Here is a 21,953-nt window from a genome sequence, read left to right on the forward strand (position 1 = left end):
CCAGCAGCTTCATTCCTCAGCGGGAAGAAGACGCACAGGCTTGTTGCTCGTCTGACCGACCTCTGACCCCAGATATGAGGTGTGCCTCAACACAGACCCACAAGGTTGCACTCACAAAAACAAAGCAATAGGCGGTCTTGAGGTGAAAAGCCCCATCCAAACCTCCAGGCACAGACCTACACCGAAAACCCACAAATTATGTTGCCGCTTCTTTTTCGTTGTTTTGATTGACTTTGTGCTCATTTGGTGTCTCTTATTATTTTCAGGTTGTTCTGCAACTAGATGAGCTTTTTGTCTGTTTTCAGTTGTTTTGCGTCTCCTGTCAGTCATTTAATTGGCTTTTTTAACAAGAAAAATGGCCCAATTTTCTGGCCTCCTGACTCTTCAGACTCCTGGGCTCGTGCCAGTCGGTCCACTCAGTAATCCATCAGCTGTCCTGTCACAGACTTGATCCCCAGCAGAGCTCGTCCCCCATGAAAATGTCCTTGACAAAGACACTCAGGCCTGCTGCTTCTTTTAAGCTCCATCTTGAAAGTCATACAGCCTTAATAAATTCAAAATGCAATTACCTAATTATATTTTATGCATAATGAGGGAGCAGGAAGAAAAGGGAGGTAATGGAGGGCCAGCGTTGGGACCATTTCAGGAAAAATAACTTGTATTTTCTGCTTGTTGACCCTGGTTCCTATCCCCCCTGAAACTCATGGGTAATTGTTCAAGGTGTGTTATCAGAGCTCTCTCCTCTGCTCGTCTTTGATGAAGGGCTCTTCTGCTGCAAATGTAATTCCTCCGTCCTCCTGGATGCTGTCATTGTACTTGAGAGCCTCCCCCTAACGACGCTCAGCGCTGCAGCCCGGCAACCTTTCCCACTATGTTCCTATGGTAACAACCATGGTGTGTGTCTGGGAGATGAGCGATTGTCTATGTCCGTGTTTGTGTGTGTTCATTATGGCGGCAGGGCTTATTCTTTTTCACAAAGAATCAATTATCAAAGCTCATTTGAATAATCATGCAAAAAAAATACTTCAAGAAATAACACAGCCTACACACACGGTGATGATTTTTCCTGAGCATCCTCACACATATCACATGCACAGATTGGTGTTTCCTTTCTGAAAGACACAATATGTGTGTGTGTGTGTGTGTGTGTGGTGGGGGAAGGTGTGTAATGGGACATCCGACTCACATGGTTCGTCTGCCAACCTGCAGCCTGCCTGCCAAAGCCAGCCGCCATAATTGCTGTTGTGAGCAGGGCTGTGGCAGTCTATGTGTGTGTGTGGAGGGGGGGGGGGGGGGGGGGGGGGGAGACGGTGTCACAACGCCCCCTACTGTCAGATCACCATCAGTCCCTTCAGCCGCTGCAGCCAGACAGCCTGAAGATGAACACTCAGCATACAAGCACAGTTTAATTCAGGCCAACGCTCATTTAAAATCGAATTAAAGAAGCACATCATGGGTGGATTAAGTTGTCGAACACCTGGAAAACAAAGAAGGAACGACATGATAGGTTAGCATCTGTCATTTCTGTTAATTAGAAGCTTATCCTTTGTCATGAAGACATGAGGCGGATTATTAAGACTCATTCTGAAAGCGGTTTGGATTAAGTTTTTATGTTTGTAGGCTTAATTACTAATGCATGCATGAACAAAAGGAAATGAAGACAAAGAAAAAAAAAACTGGAAGATTTTTTTTAATCATGATTTAATAAGAGGGTGAAGCAGATATATAATACAGACAGAATTACTCTTTATGTACAAAAGGAATCAAAGACAAATTGACTGAACAAATGTAGATTTCAGCCACGAACTGCGAAGATGTCAATGTGTAGCTCAACTGCACCACCAGGTGGACACTCATTAAAATACACTCAGTTTTACCAGACGAGCTTTGAGTTCAGTTGGTCCTTCACCCTCTCATAGAAAAGGTAGCTCGTCAGTGAGGGGCCGACAATCTTTAAGCACGAGTCCTCGAACATGTAAACGATGTCATTGTACAGTAAGGTCACATCTCTGCAGATCTGGATGAGTTTCTGTTTCTGAGAAGGCCTCTCCTGCTCGAAAGGAATCTCATGAACTCTTAACATTGATGTCCAGGTCTCCACCAAAGTCTTCAGCTCTTTCAAGGCCTTCTGGACCACAGAGGCTGCCTTGGAGGTCTGATTCACAGTCAGCAATATTTTCACGAGGTCACCTCCCTCCGCACACTCAACAGACACCTGGAGACCTCTCAAACATCTGTCCAACTTCTCCTTGTGAAACGTTTCAATGTATCTGAACGTGTGCGAGTCGATCCAGATGCTCGAATCCTCCACATCCTTTGCACAGCTTGCAGACAATTCTTTGTCCTCAGAGTTGCTCTCGGAGGACATGCAGACGTGTTTAGGTCTGGTCTGGAGATAATCCGTGGTGACTGCTGAGCTGCTCTGATCTGATTCTTTTTGATAGGCTGCGCTATCGGTGCTGCTGTTGTGGCAAGAGTTCAAATGAGTATCTGTTCTGGTCTTTGTTGCTGAAATCCTGCCTGGTCCATTGTGTTTTTGTGAAATATTGTGTACTCCTGGATCTTTTGCTGATGCGTTCTCTGCAGGGACCAGGTCCAGACTTGATAAGGAGGATCTAATCCTAGCATTGATCTCCTCCCAGCGCATCTGTCTGCACCTGTCTGCTGTTTGCTTGGCTCTGTGTTCTGTGGGCCTTTTAAGTGTGGAAAGCGTGCCGAGCTGCTCTTCAACACTGTCCTTGAGAGAAAAACTCTCTGGAGCTGAGGAAACTTTGTGTTTAGAGGAATCGTGGGGAGTTTTTGCTTTTGAGAGCAGGCTCTGGACTTGAATGGCCTCACCTGCGCTCAGCAGGGCTTTTGAAAAGCTATTTGAGTCCGCTGGTTCCTGCTCAGCTTTATAGCTGCTGCAGCTCATACAGCTGACAAGGTTGTGATGTGATGTTGCCGAAAGAGGAGGTTCTTTTAGTTTGACAGTAGTTGGGACTGCGGCTTTTAGCTCACAGGCCCTGCGGATCAGGTCCTCTCTCAGGACCTTGATGGCAGCAAATGGCCCCTCAATGGTGGCTTTCTTCTGGTGAGGCAACGGCTGGAAACGTACCGACCTGTGAGCCGACCGCAGACTGCAGATCAGCGACGCTTGATCGCTGCCTAATACTGTGAGATCGACTGTAGCTCTGGAGATGTAGAAAAACACCTGCAGCAGAAAAAAAACCAAAACAAAACCACACCTGAATCAGTACGAACTCCTTGATTGTCAAAATACTGGATTGAAAATCAAACGGCCACACTTACATCTGTGCTGAAGGGGAACACCGTGAGGAGGACATCCTGCGGAAACTTGTCATCCGTCATGATCTGTTGCTCCTTTTGAACCACATTCTCAGCATCTGCCAAGAGTTGGGACTGTTCTGTTTCCATGTCGACATTGTGATGATGCTTCATGAATCCTAACTGTATGTCTGTTATTATGGGATGAGCTTACATCCACTCATAATCGATCTAATGTTAGTTTAACCAGCCAGGCAGACCTCCAAGCAGCACTTCTTATTAATAAATGTCTTATTTATACCTCACCTTTTAACACACCATAACTGGTTCCTATGGCAACCACCACTGGTTTCCCCGGGAACAAATTATGGCATAAAACAGGAGATATGTTGATCTACTGCAGGTTGATTATGTGCTGTACACTGGGTTTAAAGTCTTTCAAGCTTTTTATTTCCAGCCTGTTTCCACCGTAACAGCAGAGTCGCTGCGCTAATGAGCATCTGATTTTCAGAAAGATAAACTCAAACATCTCTCAAACTGTGGCCATTACTGCAAAATTTATCTGTGCTTTCTTGAGGAAAAATATCAATGTGTAAATGTTAAATGCAATTGCAGCTTGCGCTTACATTCATTTGCCAGGAAGGGACTCTGTCTGCAGCCACCTTCAGGATTTGGTGTAATGTTTTACTTATTTAGTGGTTGATTGTAAATTATGCAACATACACAAAGAAAAGGAGACATTGTCTATCATATAGTTACACTTTTAAGATGGACTACTTCTGCATTAATTGTAGATTTAATTTAAAAGAGGCTATTTTATTGAAATAAACACCTTCATTGAGGTAAAACCGCAGCAGAGTAAATTATGGATTTTTTAAATTTTTTTTTTGTTATTAGCTTTACATGTGTCAAAGGTCATGTGTAAATAACGCTTCTCTGGAGAACAATAAATAATTTCCTGCCGCCATTTTTGTTTTTATCTGTAAAGCCGGGCACTTGAGGAATGGCTCGAAACTCCCATTTGGCTTTGGGTGAATTTCAGGTTTCTGAAAATACCTGATGTGAAATAACGATATATGACCATCAGTCGTTCTCAGGCAAACCAAGGACTAAAAAAAGCAAAAGAACTGGACTTTAGTTTGTTACTTAAATGTAAATAAACGTGAAAATAAAGAGGAACAAACTGAGGCCAGTGGTGCAGGAGAGGACTTAAAAACTGGCCTTTTTTGAATGGAGTTTGGTGTGAAGACAACATGCTTCCTCTTATTGCAGCTTGGTTAGCTTGTTCATCAACAACCTGTTGTTACCTTCAGCGCGGTCAAACGTGACAAAGGCGACTCCGTCCATGTTGGTGGGGTACTCCACCTCCTGCACGTCCCCCCCGCGGCTCCTCCGCCGGCTCTGGAAGTGGATGGTCAGCTTGTCGACCATCCTGCAGCCGGGCAGCAGGGAGGGGACCCCGGACACGACCACCGTCCTGCTCCGGTCCCGCACAACCGACTCCATCACCTAAAACATCACAACCTTCCGTGCAACACAACGACCGAGCACACAAGCTGGTTTCACTTTCCATCAGCCGCCCTGCAACGGCGGCCTGCGTCCACCGGGGGGCGCTGTTTCCCTTCTCGGCTGAGACAGGCCGCTGCAGAGCCCTCCAGGCAGGAAGGCGAACTTCATGGCAAGAAGTTGCCACATCTGTTCTCTCTCTCCTCCCCCCCCCCGCTGCAAAGAAACGTTTCTGCAGACACTCACTGAGTGGAGGTCATGCTGCCCTTGAGCTCGGAAACAATTATGTCAACACATGTGGCAAAAACATTTATTAGAGTCAAACAAAAAGTAAAATTAAAAAACAAAAGAAAAAACAAAACCCACACCAGACAATGAACACCTCTCAGGAGTCTCACAAACAGAAATCCAAAAGAAGCCAAGTAGAGTGACGAACTTGCATTTTTCTTGTGCATATAAACATTTTAATTAAATATAAAAGAAAGTGGCCTGGCTGAGTGCAACAAACAGGTATGAGGGGTTAAAACAAAATCCAGGCCCTGTCAGATTCCTCTCAAATCTCCATCATGGATCATCACTTCAGTGCAAATGCAACATTCACGGTGTATAAAAGTGACTTTAAATAATTCAGGTAGTATATCTATTATTCAGTGTTTATTATTGTAAGGGCTCACATGGTACATGTGCTGCTGTGTGATATGGTTGGATGGAAGTTATTGGTGATTGATCAATAATTCCCTTAGCTGTTTTCAAAGCAAATTAAATAAAACAAAATGAGTAAAAAAAACTTGCTTTGATATCAACACTATGTTTAAATGCAATAGTATCCTCTAATTATCTAAAGTGGGCACAAAAGCATTCTTGAACCCGAACGAGTAGGTGTGTGCGATTTGTGCTGTCACACTTGCCACAGTGGAGACATGAACATCTTAACTGGCAAATTGAAATCCCAAAACATTTCTAGCAAAAAAATTGATTTTTAGAACAGAGGGGCACTCGAGTTGAGCTCAGCAGCCACAGACACATTTTACAAACAAAACTAAATTGGTAAGTGGAGCCCAGTTTCTAAACTAAGCAGATCTGTTGGCCGGAGAAAAGATAAAAGAACCCAAAATAAAGGAGATGTGAACATTCATTCTTCAAACTTCTGTTTTTGATTTGGACAGTCTGGGAGAGAGTCCAGACAGAGGCAACAGAGGCAGGTGGTTGGATGTGCGTTCATGTGGCGCTCCTTAGATGCACTGAGATCTCAACAGCTATGAACCGGCTTTGTCCGAATCACGCAGCTCTCCTTTTTGTCTGGTACTAGTTCGGAGTTTAAAGGTGGCCTGGGGGCCACTGTGGTGGAGCCCGGTGGTCGGGGCAGCGTATCTGGAAGGGAGCATGGCAAAGATAGAGTATGATGAGGCCAGGTCTCTGCTGGGAGTGTCTCTGGTCGCGTTACACAGCCGGGGATGATGGTCCGACAGCTGCAGGATCAGTTCGCCCCCTTTGCAGAGCTCTGCCAGGAGGTGGTGGGAGTCTGAACAGCTGATCCCCTCTGGAGGATCTGTCACTTCCACAATCTGGCTTCTCACTGAAGACACACAATCAGAGAGAGAGAGCACTGTGAGCAGCAGAGCCAGTAAATAAAACAACTGTCATGGGTGAAGAGAAAATGCAGACCTGCACCATCGGGAGGCTTCGATATACTGCTGCCATTTGCTTTAAAGCTTTCGGCTGGAGAAGCAGTCAGAACTGCAAAATTCATGACTTTGAACAATTTTTTAAATGAGAAAAATGCACAATTGTACGATAATTATTCTTTTAAAAAAGAGGCATCGACCTCACGTTACACTCCGCAGCAGGTCGGGCTCAGTTTAAGCCCCCCTTGCTGTTGATTGCACGAGTGGGCTTGTTGACAAGCGCACCTGAACAACGCAGAAAAATTGCTTGGTGAGTGCAAAATTACGACTCGATATTTAAAATCAGCACATTTCTTTCGGCACAAATACCGTCAGGGCTGCAAGTTCCACAGCCAGGTGTGGATTGTGCCTCGTCTGTAATTTATTCCGCTTACATTCACAAACAAGCTGCTTTTTCCACAGCTGTGGAAGCAGATCCTGACACAATAAAAACTTGCTGTTATATTTCAGTCAATCTGCTAAATTGACTACACAGGAGCAGGATGCATCACGTGATTCATCCGGACAACGGCTTCCTCTTCTGATTGACATCAGAACCCTGATGTCCACAAAACCAAGAGGAAAACACTTTGTGCTGCACCAGATTAAGCTTTGGTGCTTCGCTCTGCACAAGAGGAGGTGAATGGTCAAAATGTCTGATGAAGTAAAATGGCTGCTGTTAACTTAACGTTCACTAAACTCAAGCCTCCCTCTGGACTTCCTATTACCTGCTTCACCTACACTGAGATCTGAAGACAAAGATTTTCTGCTGGCCTTCCTCCCATGACCGCTACGCCAAACCCCGAATGGACCCTGAGGAGAAGGAGCACAGAGTTTGCGGAGGAATGTTTGCTCACCTGAAATGTCATCTACAAAGTTTAACTCCATAAAAATGATTAAAAAAAAAAAAAAAACTGCAATTACAGAGCAATAAAAGACTTGGTCTGTGTCAAACCTGGTGTTTGGTCACCATGTGGGCAGTGTGGATCAGCGGAGGTCTGATGGAGGGTTTGTAATGCAGAGGTTGGCTCAGTAGAGAGTAGTGCGCTTCACCTGCATTAACACAGCAGCTGTCAATACTGAGACGTTTTTGGAAACACATTCATAAAATTTCCTCAACAAAAAACACAGGAATTCCTCTGTGGCTTCCAGATTACCAGTGAATAAAGGAATAAACTCCTAAATTTTATTTTATGAAGCTTATTAGGAATCCATTTTGACTGAAGTTTGCAGTTTATGAGCCTTTATTGTTGCATGTTTTGTGTGTTGTCATTGTTGTTTTTATTTTTAAAACACAAGATGGCTGTTCATAGCTATTAGAACGGCATAATTCATTTATCAATTTGTCAATAGGTCCATGTTTTTGTTTTTTTTTTTAAGGATCAATGACAATTATCACACAGTCAAATAGCTTAATTATTTATTTAGCTTTGTTTTATCCAGTGAATGACCAAGATGGCTGGGCTGTGATTAAAGACTCGTAACAGACAATCCTGTGAGAAATCTTGGCGGAAGTTGTGTGTCCTCTGGTTCTTGCTGCAGCACCATGTTTGGCTCTTTAACTTTAGTCAGTGCAGACAGACCAGAATTGCTGCCAAAGGAAATCTCCTTTTTTTATTTGCCCATGTTGACATGAGAACTGCTCTGGATAATATTTTGAATGGGCTGCCATGTTGGGAGCATGTCCCACGTTTTCTTTGTATCAGCGAGTGAAGCCTCGCTGCCCCTTGCGACCTCTGACCTTGTCCACCGTGGCAGAAGGTTGTAGGGAGCTGTGGGTGGTGGGCCATGACAGGGATGGGTGAGATGCCTGATGGGAGGCCCTTGACGCTGGGCGGCTGGCCTGGCGAAGGAGTGAGTGCCGGAGACGAAGGCAGGCTGCTCTACACACAACACACCAGCGGGGGCGGCGGGAGAAATCAGGGAAGAAGCAAAAACACTTTCATTCAAAAAAAAGCAAACTCGGCTGCATTTTCTTTTTCACAAAGTCATTTTGTCGTTCAAGTTGTTGTATTAATGTACCATTCCATCCACATTACTCCCCCTAATGTACCATTACACCCTAATACTGAGGACTATTTTCTCCTCATTTCCAGGTTACAGAAGTGTTGACTTCATTTGCAAAGCCTATTTGCACCAATACTGAACCTGCCTGCCAGCAGGGAGGCTGATTTTGGCTCATGGGGACAACTAAACTTAACTTTATGACAAACTACCACCTGGGCACCTTTATATTTAGCTTATACATGGTTTGGAAATTGTTACGTCAAATCCAAACCTCTGAGGTTAATTAATGTTTTCAAAGCCCACTCAATGAGGCGTACCAAAGAGTTTAGATACAATCTCAAGCCTTTGCACAACCAGTAGTGTTTTTGTGTGATCGTCTCTTTCTCATCGATGCACCCGGACAGCGTTTGTACCTGGATGTTGTCAGGAGGCGGGGGGAGCTCAGCGGGCCTGCGGCTGCGCTGGTTCTCGGGGCCTGGATGTTTATAGCTGGGCTGTTTTCGCTGGCAGGGGGAGGGGGCCCTGGGCTGCTGGCAGGGAGGCCCTGTCATCTGCAGCATCACCATGCCGCTGCCGGGGGTCGGGGGTAACAACCCTGACCATACACAATTAAAAACAAAAATTCACAGACCAGCTGAATATAGATTTATGGTTGACAAGAGACAAGTCATGTCCTACACTTAATAGAACCTGTTTCTATTCAATTCATCACATTAGCTTGCTGTTTATCCACCAGAGTAAACTAACAGATTAAATGTGTTTTTGCCCAAAAGCTCTGTTTCAGCACTTTTGTTCAGCTACACACCTCATCAGAGAAAAGTCTGCTCTCACACCGTTAGCTGCTGAACATTTAGGTTTTAAGTGCCTTGATTACAACAGTCCATTCCCTTTTCCTGTTAAATTCACTGCAATGATGTGGCTGATGTAATTATCTAATCCGATTCTGACTTTAAAACAAAGTCCCTCCCAACAAAACTATCTTAAAAAAAACAAGCAAACACACAAGCAAGAAATACCAACATGTTTCCATCTAATTAATTTATGTTTACATTAATCTCATGTTAGATGCAAAACCAATCTGTAAATGTTGCACAGTTGACATTACTGTTGATTTATGAATTAATACCTAATAACAGTTACAAGGACGATGGATATTTGGGCCTAAGCTGCGGATTATTTCTGGCCAATTAAAAATGTTTACTGGTGATGCTGTAGGTAAGAGCGCCACAAGACCTTCATCTGACCTCATTACTGACAAGTCTGAAATGACGGCTCCCTCCACTGCTCTGCCGTAATATCACCCATGAATAATAAAGGTCATTAGTGAGGAGACTGCCCCACCTGGGGCCCTGGACTGCGATTCTGCAAAGCCTCCACATATGAAAGAGGCATTACACAAGAACACTGGTTATTATCGCCATTTTCATTTTATTAAAGCTCTACACAGTTTTAGTTCGATATATAGATATTTTCCAGGGCATCTTTTTTAGGATCTAAACATCTGATGTGGCAGGGCTGCTAAGTCGCCATGGCTGATATATCCTTTCATATTATCTTATTGCAAATGATTCAGCAATGGTCGATTGAGTAACAAGCTACTGCAGAAGATTATATTATCCTGTCTGTCCACCTGAGAAAAACAAATCTAAAGGTTTCATATGAAAAATCATTGTCACATTTGTGCATTTATGTTCAAACAGCCAATATATTATGATCAGATTAAATATAATTATATTTTATTTAAAATTTAATTTTATTGAAAACTATTCGTGCAGATATTTTATCATCTGTATCATTTGGATACAAAGCTACACTTCAGATCAAATCTGAGCATTTGCTGCTTTTGTCTTTTTTCCAAATACCTGATGTCAAACACTGAAAACTGATGCTCTCCTGTGGAGGAATGAACAACTTTTCTTACTGCTACCACTCCAGTAATATTCACTCTCCATTGTATTTTTTTTTTTATAAACCTAACAGAATTGCCAATAAAGAGGAGGAAGAGTAGGAGGAGGAATAATTCACTGTCATCGTATATGAAGATGGACGACATGGCTGTGAAGGCAAAATATCTCAATAAGCCCCTGGAGGGTGGCTGCAGTATAGGACCTCAGGCCCGCCACCTCTGTGTTACCCGGAGGTGACTGGATCTAAAACTGATTAGAAAAGGGAGTTGTACCTGCATACTGCTGGCCCGGGTGCTGCTGGGAGACACACGAGGACGAAGTCTGAGGAAACTGGAGCTGCTCCATCACCGGGGCAGGCAGGAAGCTCACTGTCGAACTGTGAATGAACACATGGAGCAGGATTCAACAAGTATAATTCAGTTATTTTTCCACGTAGAAAAAAAAAAAGTGACTTATCTGATTCAGAAAGACATAAAAAAAAAAAAAAAAGACTTTTCAAACTTGCAGCTCCTTTGGCACATCAGTGCCTGAACGCCTGAAGACAAAGTCTAATGTGATGATCAAATCTATCCAGACCTTTCAAGTAATCAGAAAAATCCCTTCTAAACCCACACAGAAGTAAATGTCCAGGAGCTCTGAGATCCTTACGCTGCAGCTGAGGTATTAAATGTGAAATTTAACTTTAAGTCCATCTGTAAAGCAGGCGCTCTGCTCTGTAAGCAACCTGCCTACAGGGGCTCATGTACAGCTGGTGAGGAAACAGGCTGCAGGTGGACAGTCGGTTCTCGGGGGAGTAGAGTGAGCTGTTCGAACACTGCCACATAAATCATTTCCACACTGACTGCCCTACTAAAGCAGCCTCATTTTACAGCTCTGACAATGAGAAAGTGACCTCTCCTTGCTTGTGTTTGTGTGTATGTGTGTGTGTTTCTTTTAATTGTTCTTGAGCAGGTGATGACTGAATACATGATTCTTTTCATGTCTGGTGTGTGTGTTATGTATACGTGCATGCACAATGGTCCCAGTAGTGCCCCGCTCACTAGTATCCAGATTGATTGGGTCCGTAGAGGTAGAAACTAATTACATGTTTTGCTTTCTCTGAACTAGTTCTATCAATCAGTTATAATGAGAGCGAGCACGGTGCTGCTCACTGCTCCACTGCAGCAGAGTAATGGAGGAAAATGACTAAAGCTGTATGAGAGGGCGTCAGAGTCGACATTCATCAGTTGCATGCAGACCCAGTTCACCAAAAGCATTCTGGTAATAACTTCATTTTTTTCATCCACAGTGAACAAAGATGACCTTGGCTCTGAGCTGCTTTGGGGATTCACCCATCAAGCTTGTTAAGTCTATAAATAAGAGGCACATTCAGGAGTGAGAAACGGCATCAAGTGCTTGCAAATCGGTTTCTGGGACAAAGTACATTTACAGCTGATCTAATAATTCAATCTAAAACTGATTAAAGCAACTGCAGTTATTACATACTGTCATGAAAAAAACAAAAACCAAAACCATAAAGCAGAACAAGTTTATCATCAATATAAGTAAGACTTTAGCTCATTTTAAAAGAAGAAGAACATACAGAGCAGAAAAACCAATTATGTCAGGCAGCTGTTTTAGGCCTTTAGACTGATTATTAAATATTATTGCAGAAATCTTATTACATCAAAAATGCATAAAAGATTACCTTCAGCTAATTCACTATTTAGGTTTCAATATGGAGGAAATTCTTTGGTTGCACAGCTTAACTCCTGAAGGCTATGAATGATTTCATGCGGTAAACTAAATTGGTAAAAGAATTAAATGGTAAACTTTTAAAATTTTATCTTCATATGTATGTCCAGGTATATTAACATGAATTATAGTGAAATGAGAGTTCATGTTCGAGTGTCAAATTATCTTTATTAAGGCAGGATCTACAAATTAGTTTCATCTAGTCTTCAGATTATTCTCTCAAATAATTCAAAAATGTTCTAACCTTTGTTCATATATGATTGCAAAAAACCATCATAATCTCCCTGAACAAATTGAATATGTTAAATCCCAAACTGGCTAAACATCCAGTTTAGTTAATGATCAGTGAAACAGAAAAGCAACAGCTCCAACATATGTGGATATTCATTTATACAATTATCTATATGTTTTTGTAATTTGGTGTTCGAGTTGAATTTGAGAGTTTAACTCAAATTTCAGAAAGACTGTCAGTGTATGATGGTCATACCTCATAGTGGTGTGCTGGTTGGAGGGGAGCAGGCTGTAGCAGGGCTGCATGCCAGCAACAGCCACTGCTCCCTGCCCCGGCTGACAGGACACAAACACTGGCTGCTGGTACGTCTGCTGTGGCACAGAAACCTGCTGCAGAAGGAGGGAAAAAAAAAAAAAAAGAGCACAAACAGAGTAAGACACTCAACAGAAAACTGGATTTATTGGCCAATTTCAGCACACACAGACAACTGTTAGTCTGTGCAAATTGCAAAAATTTAAAAAGATTCGCTTCCTTCAGGACAAACAATGAAAAAGTCAACTGTGCTATTCAAGTGTACACTCATGTAAAAAAAACAAAAAAAAACAAAGAAATCTTTCTTATTCCTGGTTCTCTCAAAAACTGATTAAATGCTCATTTATTTTTAGACTAATTTATCTGACAGAGGCATCCTTTCATCAAACATACCTGATAAGACTGCATTGGAGGGTACTGGACCATCATGCCTTGCATCTGGTTGCCCATATTGCTTTGCTGGTTTCCAGTGAGAGCGAGGTTGGGTGTTGGCTGCACGCCCACTACGGTCTGGTAGCTGGACGCTGGGTTTGGCATCACGGCTTGGTGCACTGGGGCAAAATGAGAAAAGGCACAACAGTGTGACCGAATGAAAAGAGACTCCTGATCTGAGCACTGTGATAATAATATGAGACAAACTCACTGCAATTAATATTCAGGATGAATATTACACAAATAAAAAGCATTGCTTATCTAGATTTTAGTAGAAAATTGTACAACATTTTAAATGATTTTATTGTGAAATTTGCTTATAAATACACTTACAATTAAGAGATAGTGAAGCTACATTCGGAGAATGACAGAGCAAGCACAAGATTATGTCTCAGGGAGTTGAGCTGTTAAGGCTAAACAGGTTTGATGCGCTGAGAAGTCCATATATTTGATTTAACTTGTGGTGGTTTGAAAATGCAACCTGGGCAGCTGAACCACTCCTCCACTTCAACAAGTGATGAAGTTCAGAGGTAGCTGTACATCAGTTTTCTACAGGACAGTACTTGTTAAAAACAGATGCAGAGTGCCTATAGAATAATGGCACACCCAAAAAAAAAAAAAAAAAAAAAAAAACCATACAGTTGCACAGATTCAGCCATTTTCCAAATGGCTGAAAATGGCGGCCCTCATTTTGTTGCTGCAGGGAGACGGGGAGGGACCCAGACACTTAAATGTCAAGGTGACAAAAAGAGACATTTGAAAATACTGTCCCTTGTGACACATTTGTGGTAATCCAGGTGACAAAGGAGAGGACGTCCTTTTGTGAAGGTGTCTTTACAGTCTGCCGCCCTGGGAGAAAAGTACAACGAGACAATGAAAGTGCTCCACCACGAACAGAGGCAGGAGGACTATTTTTATCCACCCCCCCGTCTTCCACCTTCACTTACAAGCCAAGCATGAAATGACCGCAATATCAAACACACACAATTTTATTCCATACCAGCAGGCAGCAGATGAGGGACAATTGTGATTCCTTTACTTGGAAAATTCCTCCACAGGCCGAACGCCTCTGACCACCGAGAATTCAGATGACGACAGATCAGACCCATCGGTGACTTTAGAGGAGCTTTTCCTGCACTGAGTAGTTTTACTGATGACTATACATGTCATGGAGAGGTTGCTTTGTGGCCTGCAGGTGAGGAGTGAGGGGTGGGAAAAGAGACCGGTTCACTGTGAGATTCATAGAGGCCTCTCAGACAGCGTCCCGGCCCCGCATCCCACCTCTCAGGCTCAGTTCTCTTCCTCCTTAATAAATGGCAGAAATTAGTTTATTGCAAATACAACAGAGATCATCATTTTTGCACTACACATTGTCGCTTTGTATTGTTTGGTCATAATTCTTTATGAAAAGGAAGACTGAAGCTCATAGTGTTTGTTTATGTGCTGTAACAACAAGGTTAATGTCTGCTTGTTTCTCAATTTTCTCTATTTGCAACAAAATGTTGACGCATGCTTCATAATCTAATCTGAATTGATTTTTTATTTTTTTTTTTTTGGCGGGGGGGGGGAGGACATTGTACACCTTTAATAGGAAGAACAGTGGAGAGAAACAGGAAATAAAATGTCACAGGGGAATGACATGCAGGAAAGAACCAAGACTCGACTGCTCTGAATTTTAAGTATTCGCCCTAATCATTCACTGTCAGGTCAGACCAAGTTCAACTCTGATAGATGGTTAAAGTAGATATATATGTGTTTGTATGTAACTTTTTTTATGTCACGCTGATCCTGAGCACACATTGCCATCTTTTGCTTTTATGAATGACATTTAGTTTCTCCTGGAACTCAGCTGATCAGCTCATTCCAGCATCACTCATTCTGTCTGCAAATGTCAAAAAACAGGGAAAAGTGCCTGTTATGACGGTTTAAGCGACTCTCTAATCAATCAACTGACCAATCCTTTCGGGACATTGCACCAAGTAGGCTTGATTTGATTTATTTGGTTCCAGCTTCTCAAACATTATTCTCATCTCAGATTTAAATAAAATGGAATTCTTCTGCTTTTGTTGCACATCTGATGACATCAAACTGTACTTGAGGAAACTGCCCTGGACATTTTCAAGTCCAGGACAGAACCTTTTAATAACCTGCATAATGTTGAGAGTGAGAAAGCTCCTTCAGTGCCTTCTTGGAGAATATTAAATACTTTCCCACAATGACCATGACTGTGGCTGAAACCCTGTGGTGTTGACACGCTGATGCAAGTGAGTGGAAACAGCCACTGGTTTCTTTGTGGACACTGACTGGGCCATCGCAGAATTTCCACTGATAATGTATTTGTTATGTAGACTGCACTGCACAGTCTTCACCTTTAGATGGTCTTATATGTATTTTTTTTTTTTTTTTAATTAATGCAAAAACAGAAAGGAAACGAGGCACTGGAGTCATTTATTTTCCTGCTGGTTCCCTGAGAAATAATTGCTGTCCTTTGCCTTTGTGGGTCAGCTCCATTTGTTCCCTGCCTATTCCCTGGGTCCCCAGCAGGGAAGCAACATTTGCAGCCTACAGATGACAGAATAGTGCCGCAGCCACTTACAGAGATGTGCGTGTGTGCGTGTGCACAGCTGCAGAATTTGCAACTGCACAAAGATAACATCCAGTTAAGCAAGAGTGTGTTGTGTGTGTGTGTGTGTGCTGTGACAGAAACTGAGCAGGAGCTAACAATCTCAACTCCTGTGGTGGAGGGGGTGGGGGGGAAAGAAACGAAACAGAATAATCAAGCTGATGACTCCTGGGGAGACATCTGAACTTGTAAAAACAAACAGGGAAGAAAGCCAGTGAGAAATATTTGTCCTTCACTGGAGCCTTAGGACTGCGGTTGGCAGGGCTCCCTTGTGGAGAAACAAATACCAGCAAAAGAAAGAAAGGGAAAGAGAAAAAATATATATATATAGCTAAGAGCTGAAAATGGCGGGTTAGCAGTCTATTGATGAAACCAGGCTGAGCTTTGTTTTAAGATAAATAAGTTGCTTCCCACCAGACACTGTGGATCTTCATTCATCAGCCTTTAATTTGTCCTTAAGTGCCACATTGTAATAATCTCAAAGCTTTTAATTACAGACAAATGGAGAAGTGTGACATGCAGCCTTTGCATTTGTCCTGCAATACAAATTTGAACTGATCTAATAATAAAGTTGCATTGGGTTGTGTTACCAGGTCACTTAGTCTCGTACTCAGGTGTAATGTAAAACCTGACCATGTGCTGAAACACTTTTTTTTTTTTTTTTTAATTTAGGATGGTGTTCATACCTTGTTGCTGTGGCAGGTTTTGGCTCTGAGGGCAGTTGTAGGGCAGTGGGTTGACAGGGGGCCGGTAGTGCTGCGGCTGCTGCTGGGTGGAGCAGTGTGGATGGTGGGCTGAAGAGCAGTAACACGTAGACATCTGTGAGAGAGACAAACACAAATTCAATGACTGTTTCACGATCCCTTTTCCCAGCAAGAAGAGTAACGAAGGATTAATTATGAAGCAGGTTTGAGTCATGATGACAAATTAACAGAAATGCCTACCTGCTGGACTGGCTGTTGGATGTAAGTGTGTTGCTGAAGCAGTGGCTGGTTCAGAGTGGACCCAGGGAAAGCAGCAGGACCTGGGGTGGAGCTGGGATATGCGTGGTTTGGGCCTGGAGTTGGAAGTGGGGCAGGCTGACTCTGGAGCACCCCTGGGTGTCCTCCTGATGGTCCTGCCACCACATAGCTAGCAACCTGCTGTTGAGGCGCTCCCTGCAGTACCACATGGGAGGGGTGGTGGTGGTGGTACACAGTTGGATAGTGGCGTATGTCTTGAGCGGATGCTCCACTGTCGTTTGGCGGCTGCTGTCCCAGAGTCATGTGACTGAACTGGGTGTTTAAGACATCAGGCTAGAGAGATAATTTAGTATAAGTCAGCTAAATTATACAGATGCCTTCAAAGTGTTTTACACATTAAAATACCTCAGACATGGATCAATACACTTCAACCACCATCTGACTTCTAAGTTAAACACAAACCAAAGAGATGTAATAAACCGATTTTAACATTGAGGTTTAGAGAAATGAAGAGTTCAAATCTCACTCAGGTCTGCAGACACTAACAGACTCTCAAGTGAACCATTCATCTGTAAACCAGTGCATGCCAGGCCGGGTCATTTCTGACATGTTGTTGGAAAAGTAGTGTTTTTAGTCATGGATTATTCAGCGCTAACATCTGGTGATGAATTAAATATTAATGGAACTTTCCACAGGCATAATTAGTCACAGAGACATGTCTTTCACTCAAATCAGGTCAAAAATGAGGTTAAATGAATGCATGATCTATCTATGTGGGTAATGACTCCTGCTGGATTTAGATACACCTTTCCACCAAAAGAAAAAAAAATGGAATACTTAATTGGGGAAATAATAAGGTCTATGTTGGGAGAAAGGTGAAAGAAAGCTGTGCTTGATTTTGGATAAAAAAGACCCTGTTAGGCCTCATTCATAAACCTCCATGAATGTAGAGTTGCCTGGGAGATATGGCTCTGCATGATCTTAAGGTTAAATTGCAGTAAAAAAAAAGATAGAAATTACAGTGCAGCGTATACATCTGGATATTTTGAACTCACCTGTATAGCTCTTAATAATCTACCAGCTAAAGCTCACTGTTATAGATTCAATGTCTGTCCTGTATATAACAAATAATTCACTTATATTTAAATATTTATATTTCTGAGGCAGTTGATTTTAACTATAATACAATTAATTATCTACCAGCTTAAGAGTAGTATTGAACAGGTTGCATATCGCTCTCTCATACAGAGACGCAGATTGATTGTGTATTTGCATATGAAGCATTCATGTTAGAGCAGATCACAAGAGGCTTTGTGTGAACTGATGGACTGATTATCAATACCGATAAGATCGTTTCATCTGAGAAAAGTTTCAAAATAAAGTTATAATAAGCCAAAGCAGATCGGAGATGTATTGGGGGGAAGAAAAATAAAATGGAAGAAAGCAGTTCTGTACCACAGTGTACTGTTGGTTAGGACAGATGGGCAGGAACTGAGAAGGAGGAAGAGGAGGAGGAAGAGGATAGGAGGCCGTCGGGTTGTGGACAGGCTCAGAGGACGGCTGAAGAGGAGGACAGATCGGCTGAGGAGGGAAGGGAAGAAGAGATGGACAAGAGGAACAGGACATGAGATCTGATGAAGGTTGTTAGTAAAATGCTGGAATCTTCATTTACTAAGCCCCACCCCTATTAAATACTGCTGCCTTGCCTCTCACACGTGTAGTTCACCAGTTTTTGGAAATGCCAAAAACATATGTCTTTGCAGACTGAAAATAAAGCTTTGCATCGTTATGGTTGTCTAGTGATGATTGGACGATTGATGTTTGGCAGACTTTAGGGAACAGTCAATCCAATGGCTTGGTGAAGTTTCAACACTTAAAGTTAGTGAGGTAAAGTTAATGGTGTCGTTTCACCCCAGTTCAATGAGAATGTGAATATGAACAGTCGATATGCTCAGCTGGAGAACACAGTCCCACCCACTGACCTGGGAGTGTAGATGATTGGTTTGCTGTTGCTGGCTTGTGACTGAGATTGGCTGCTGCGGTGTTTTCCCCTGCTGTGGGTTCCTGCCAGCAGTCGGCACGATGCTCGCTGGGTTATAGACTACAGTGCTGCCATCAGGATGGATAAAAGGCTTGCCTGTCAAATTCAATTCACAAGAGACCAAAAGCCAGAACGTTGTAAACTCTACACAGACAAATAATTCAGCAACATACAAAAGCAAAGACTTGATTTGTGTTCCTTGTCAGAGTCAAGGACACACCCAAACATGGTGCACAAGAGGAGAGTTGAGAGGATTTGGCAGCGTCTGAAGTTGAGTTTGCAGTCCAAACGTGCACAACTGTGTGTTAGGCCCATGATGAATATTTACAGATTTCTCCCATCTGTTCAATGCATTTTGATCATCATGCTTTGGTTTGACTACTAATTTGACAGACAAACCGAGTACAGCCCAATGCCAACCTATAATTCTGTCCCCAAGTCATGAATATTTATGAGGGAACCAGAAAATTACAAGACGGGAAATTTATTTAGGGAAAACTGAATTTGATTTAATGCAGCAAATGGAGACCGAGGCAAAAAAAGAAAGAAAAAAAAAAAAAAAAATATATATATATATATATATATATATGAGATGTTAAATGGAAATCCTTGTTTTTCAAATTCACATGGAGGCTCAGCATTACTCACCTGTGTGTGGGTTGACTAAAACACTGCCAGGTGGGATCCCTGAGGCCTCTAATGGCAACACATAATAGTTGGTGGTATCTGTAGGTGGCGGCGGCTGTGAAGGGATGCTCTTCATCATCTCAGGGTGTCCAGGGGCTCTGGTGTCGGAGGCCGGGTGGATTAAGGGTGCGCTGGGTAAGTTGGACCGGGATGAGCCTGAAACTGGAAGAGGCAGCTGGGGACGGGATAGCGAGCTGGACGAGGAGCCGACACTACTGCATGATTCTGAACCTGAATATGGACAGGGCAAAAAGATTAATCATCTCCTTCGTACGTTTCCCAGAATCGCCTCAGGACAGCTTGTGTGGAAAAGTATTAACTTTTATTTTTCAGCTTGTTTGTTATTCACTTGGGTGAAAAGACTCGAGGGCAATAATGAAACAGGGGAGAAAACTCTCCATAGAGCCTCTTGTTAATGTTCCATCTCTAGTAACTGCATTGCATTGTGGTCTCTTTAGGAAACTACGGCGTCTGTGATGGATCACTCAATATAATGACTGAGCATCATTTCAAAATGGCGAGTGCACAAAAAATGTCTCTGATATTTGGGAGGGGTGTTTATGATCTGAGAGGATTTAATGTTTGCTGCCATCAGACCACAACAAACCATAACGATTTTCCTTTTTACGTGACCTTTTTCAGTAGCCGAGGAAAGTATTTGATCTTTTAAAACCTCACCCCACATACATACAGAAATTTGATGGGCTCATTTTGCTTTCACTTGAATGTTTGGGCTTCATTTGGTGCTACAAGACACCAAAACAAGCAAAGTGCAGACACATGAAGCCTCAAGGTGACCAATATGACATAATTTTTCTGCAGTCAGGCTTTTGAAAGAAATTTCACTGATGCAGGTGGATGATTAATATCAGCAAAATACATTGATATCAAAATTACAGATCTCACTCTGAACTGAAACTGCTGGATAAAAAGAAATTCCACAATTTGATCTGAAAAATTGAGAATTCATCCTCTTTCCATAATAAGTGGATCAGGTAATAGGGGCTCACTGTATCTTCTAAAGGTTATTTTGGAGCTGAGCAAAAGGTAGGATAAGACAGCAGCACCGACGAGATGTCTCCTTGACTTATACTCCTAAAACACAAAGTGAGGGCAGCGAGCCACCTCGTAAACAACTTAAAAAACTGTTCCAAAAAAAAAAAAAAAAAACAAAAAAAAAAAAACTGGTGCTGCTATCTCTCTATGAGAAAAAAAATAATAAGACATTGGTAAAAATAGAAAAATGTCAGAGACACAGTGGCTGGAAACAAAATGGAGAGTGCAGGCCAAGCATGGATTTCTAGCTTTACATGTAGAGGATGAATCCACAGTTCAACAACACAATTCATTTAATCTCAGACAATCAAGTGGCACATATAGAAAAGTGTGGAGTAGCAGGCGCAGCTGGAAGGAAGTTCTTAATTTGGTGACTTGTGTGGCACTTTTCAGTGCTCAGACTTATGCATTATGCAGCACCCCCGCTCCTCATTGCGGTTTCTTACTTTTTTTTTTTTTTTTTAAACGGCTGTCGTTCCAACATTTTTGAAGGGCTTCCTCCATCACTGTGATGCAGCGCGGTAATTAGTTCTGACAGCTGTCCGGCTGTGGTGTGGCCCACAGACTTTATTGACCACGGCAGGACAACAGACATTTGTTCTGATAGGAACTGAAACGCCTACAACGTTGCTAGAGGATTGTGATTGAATATGCAAAATGTGTATTTCTGTTCCCTTTTCACCCAGATAATCATTTCATTAATGAATTTTTCTCCTCATGTTGGGATGTGCATTTCCATCTTTGAATAGATGACATGCTCACTAAGCAACAAGAGAAATCCCTCCATCTACTTGTACCAGATAATCACAATCAATCACACAGCAGCTGAATCTGCTAAGGAAAACAATTAATCAAAATGCAAAGAAGGCAGAATATCGCTTCAATTAGGTATTTCTGCGCTTCTTTGTTTCCTGTTTAACAAGCTGAGGACACCATCTCCAGCGTCCAAGTCAATTCACAGATTACAGCTGTGTGGTACATTTGACACTCTCTTCCTCAGCCCCAGCTGTCCGTCTTGCCTGTTTTGGAGAGCCTCCCGGTGCTTTTGCTGCTGGCTGTGCTGTCCCCTCGAACCAGGCCTGGGGAAATACCGCTGAAGCTGCTGGCCTTGGTGATGGCGGGCCGTGGGGCTAGCCGGTTGGAACTGTCTGAGCTGTCTGTGCTGCTCCACGGCCGAGGCTCACTGTGCCGTGGCAGAGTTTCCGTCTCTGAGCTGCTCTGCCGGCTAGTGCCTGACCTGCCAGCGCGTAACCTAAAGGAAAAAAGTTTCAGTTCTCTGTTTCTATATAGATTATAAAACGCCCAAAAATGTTTACTCTCTCAGAAGTAGTTGATTAATAATCTCTAAAGCTCATCTGGGTTGAACTTCAAATTATCTATTTTGCCCAATTCAAGGTTAACTTTACACTCAGATTTTTAAGATTTATTGGAGATTTTGCAGCTCAAATCTTAAAGTGATTACTTATCTGAAGGTTTCCCTACTCTAACACAAAAATTATGCACAGTACAGACTAAACCAGAAA

At 42.6% G+C, this 21,953-nt stretch overlaps 2 protein-coding genes across 8 annotated transcripts in view; both read right to left on the bottom strand.

Moving 5' to 3' along the window:
• Window positions 1–1,689: 1,689 nt before the first annotated feature.
• LOC115055167 (uncharacterized) lies at window positions 1,690–4,805 on the bottom strand. Of its 2 annotated transcripts, XM_029520707.1 has the most exons (4): window positions 4,575–4,630; window positions 4,324–4,376; window positions 3,292–3,386; window positions 1,690–3,193 (listed from the first exon to the last, which is right to left on the bottom strand). In XM_029520707.1, the coding sequence occupies exons 2-4, from the start codon at window positions 4,349–4,351 to the stop codon at window positions 1,874–1,876; spliced, it is 1,443 nt and encodes a 480-aa protein (XP_029376567.1). In that variant the 5' UTR covers window positions 4,352–4,376; window positions 4,575–4,630; the 3' UTR covers window positions 1,690–1,873. The 2 variants fall into 2 exon arrangements, with proteins under 2 accessions (XP_029376567.1, XP_029376557.1); XM_029520697.1 differs by lacking the exon at window positions 4,324–4,376 and having other exon boundaries at window positions 4,575–4,805.
• Window positions 4,806–5,069: 264 nt separating this feature from the next.
• The window catches only part of r3hdm1 (R3H domain containing 1), a 40,873-nt gene continuing 23,989 nt past the window's right edge, over window positions 5,070–21,953 (bottom strand). For 3 of the 6 annotated variants that reach the window (XM_029519476.1, XM_029519460.1, XM_029519452.1), the window contains 14 exons: window positions 21,450–21,682; window positions 19,336–19,605; window positions 18,629–18,783; window positions 18,102–18,227; window positions 16,629–16,979; window positions 16,371–16,503; window positions 13,023–13,180; window positions 12,573–12,706; window positions 10,624–10,727; window positions 8,858–9,039; window positions 8,179–8,320; window positions 7,393–7,490; window positions 7,166–7,250; window positions 5,070–6,349 (listed from right to left, as the gene is read on the bottom strand). In XM_029519476.1, the coding sequence (XP_029375336.1) occupies window positions 6,030–6,349; window positions 7,166–7,250; window positions 7,393–7,490; window positions 8,179–8,320; window positions 8,858–9,039; window positions 10,624–10,727; window positions 12,573–12,706; window positions 13,023–13,180; window positions 16,371–16,503; window positions 16,629–16,979; window positions 18,102–18,227; window positions 18,629–18,783; window positions 19,336–19,605; window positions 21,450–21,682 (2,491 nt within the window). In that variant the 3' untranslated portion in view covers window positions 5,070–6,029. Of the gene's footprint in view, window positions 6,350–7,165; window positions 7,251–7,392; window positions 7,491–8,178; window positions 8,321–8,857; window positions 9,040–10,623; window positions 10,728–12,572; window positions 12,707–13,022; window positions 13,181–16,370; window positions 16,504–16,628; window positions 16,980–18,101; window positions 18,228–18,628; window positions 18,784–19,335; window positions 19,606–21,449; window positions 21,683–21,953 lie in introns of those variants that run through there. The other 3 variants (XM_029519468.1, XM_029519485.1, XR_003841595.1) reach the window with 3 other exon arrangements.

This window comes from Echeneis naucrates, chromosome 2 (genome assembly GCF_900963305.1).
Source record: "Echeneis naucrates chromosome 2, fEcheNa1.1, whole genome shotgun sequence".
Classification (NCBI taxonomy): Eukaryota; Metazoa; Chordata; class Actinopteri; order Carangiformes; family Echeneidae; genus Echeneis; species Echeneis naucrates.

Coding starts and splice junctions, on each gene's coding strand:
- LOC115055167 (XM_029520697.1), bottom strand. CDS start 4,773: ATGGAGTCGGTTGTGCGGGACCGGAGCAGGACGGTGGTCGTGTCCGGG. Junction 3,387..4,574: donor CACGTTTGACCGCGCTGAAG/GTAACAACAGGT, acceptor AACTCTTGGCAG/ATGCTGAGAATGTGGTTCAA. Junction 3,194..3,291: donor TGTTCCCCTTCAGCACAGAT/GTAAGTGTGGCC, acceptor TTTCTGCTGCAG/GTGTTTTTCTACATCTCCAG.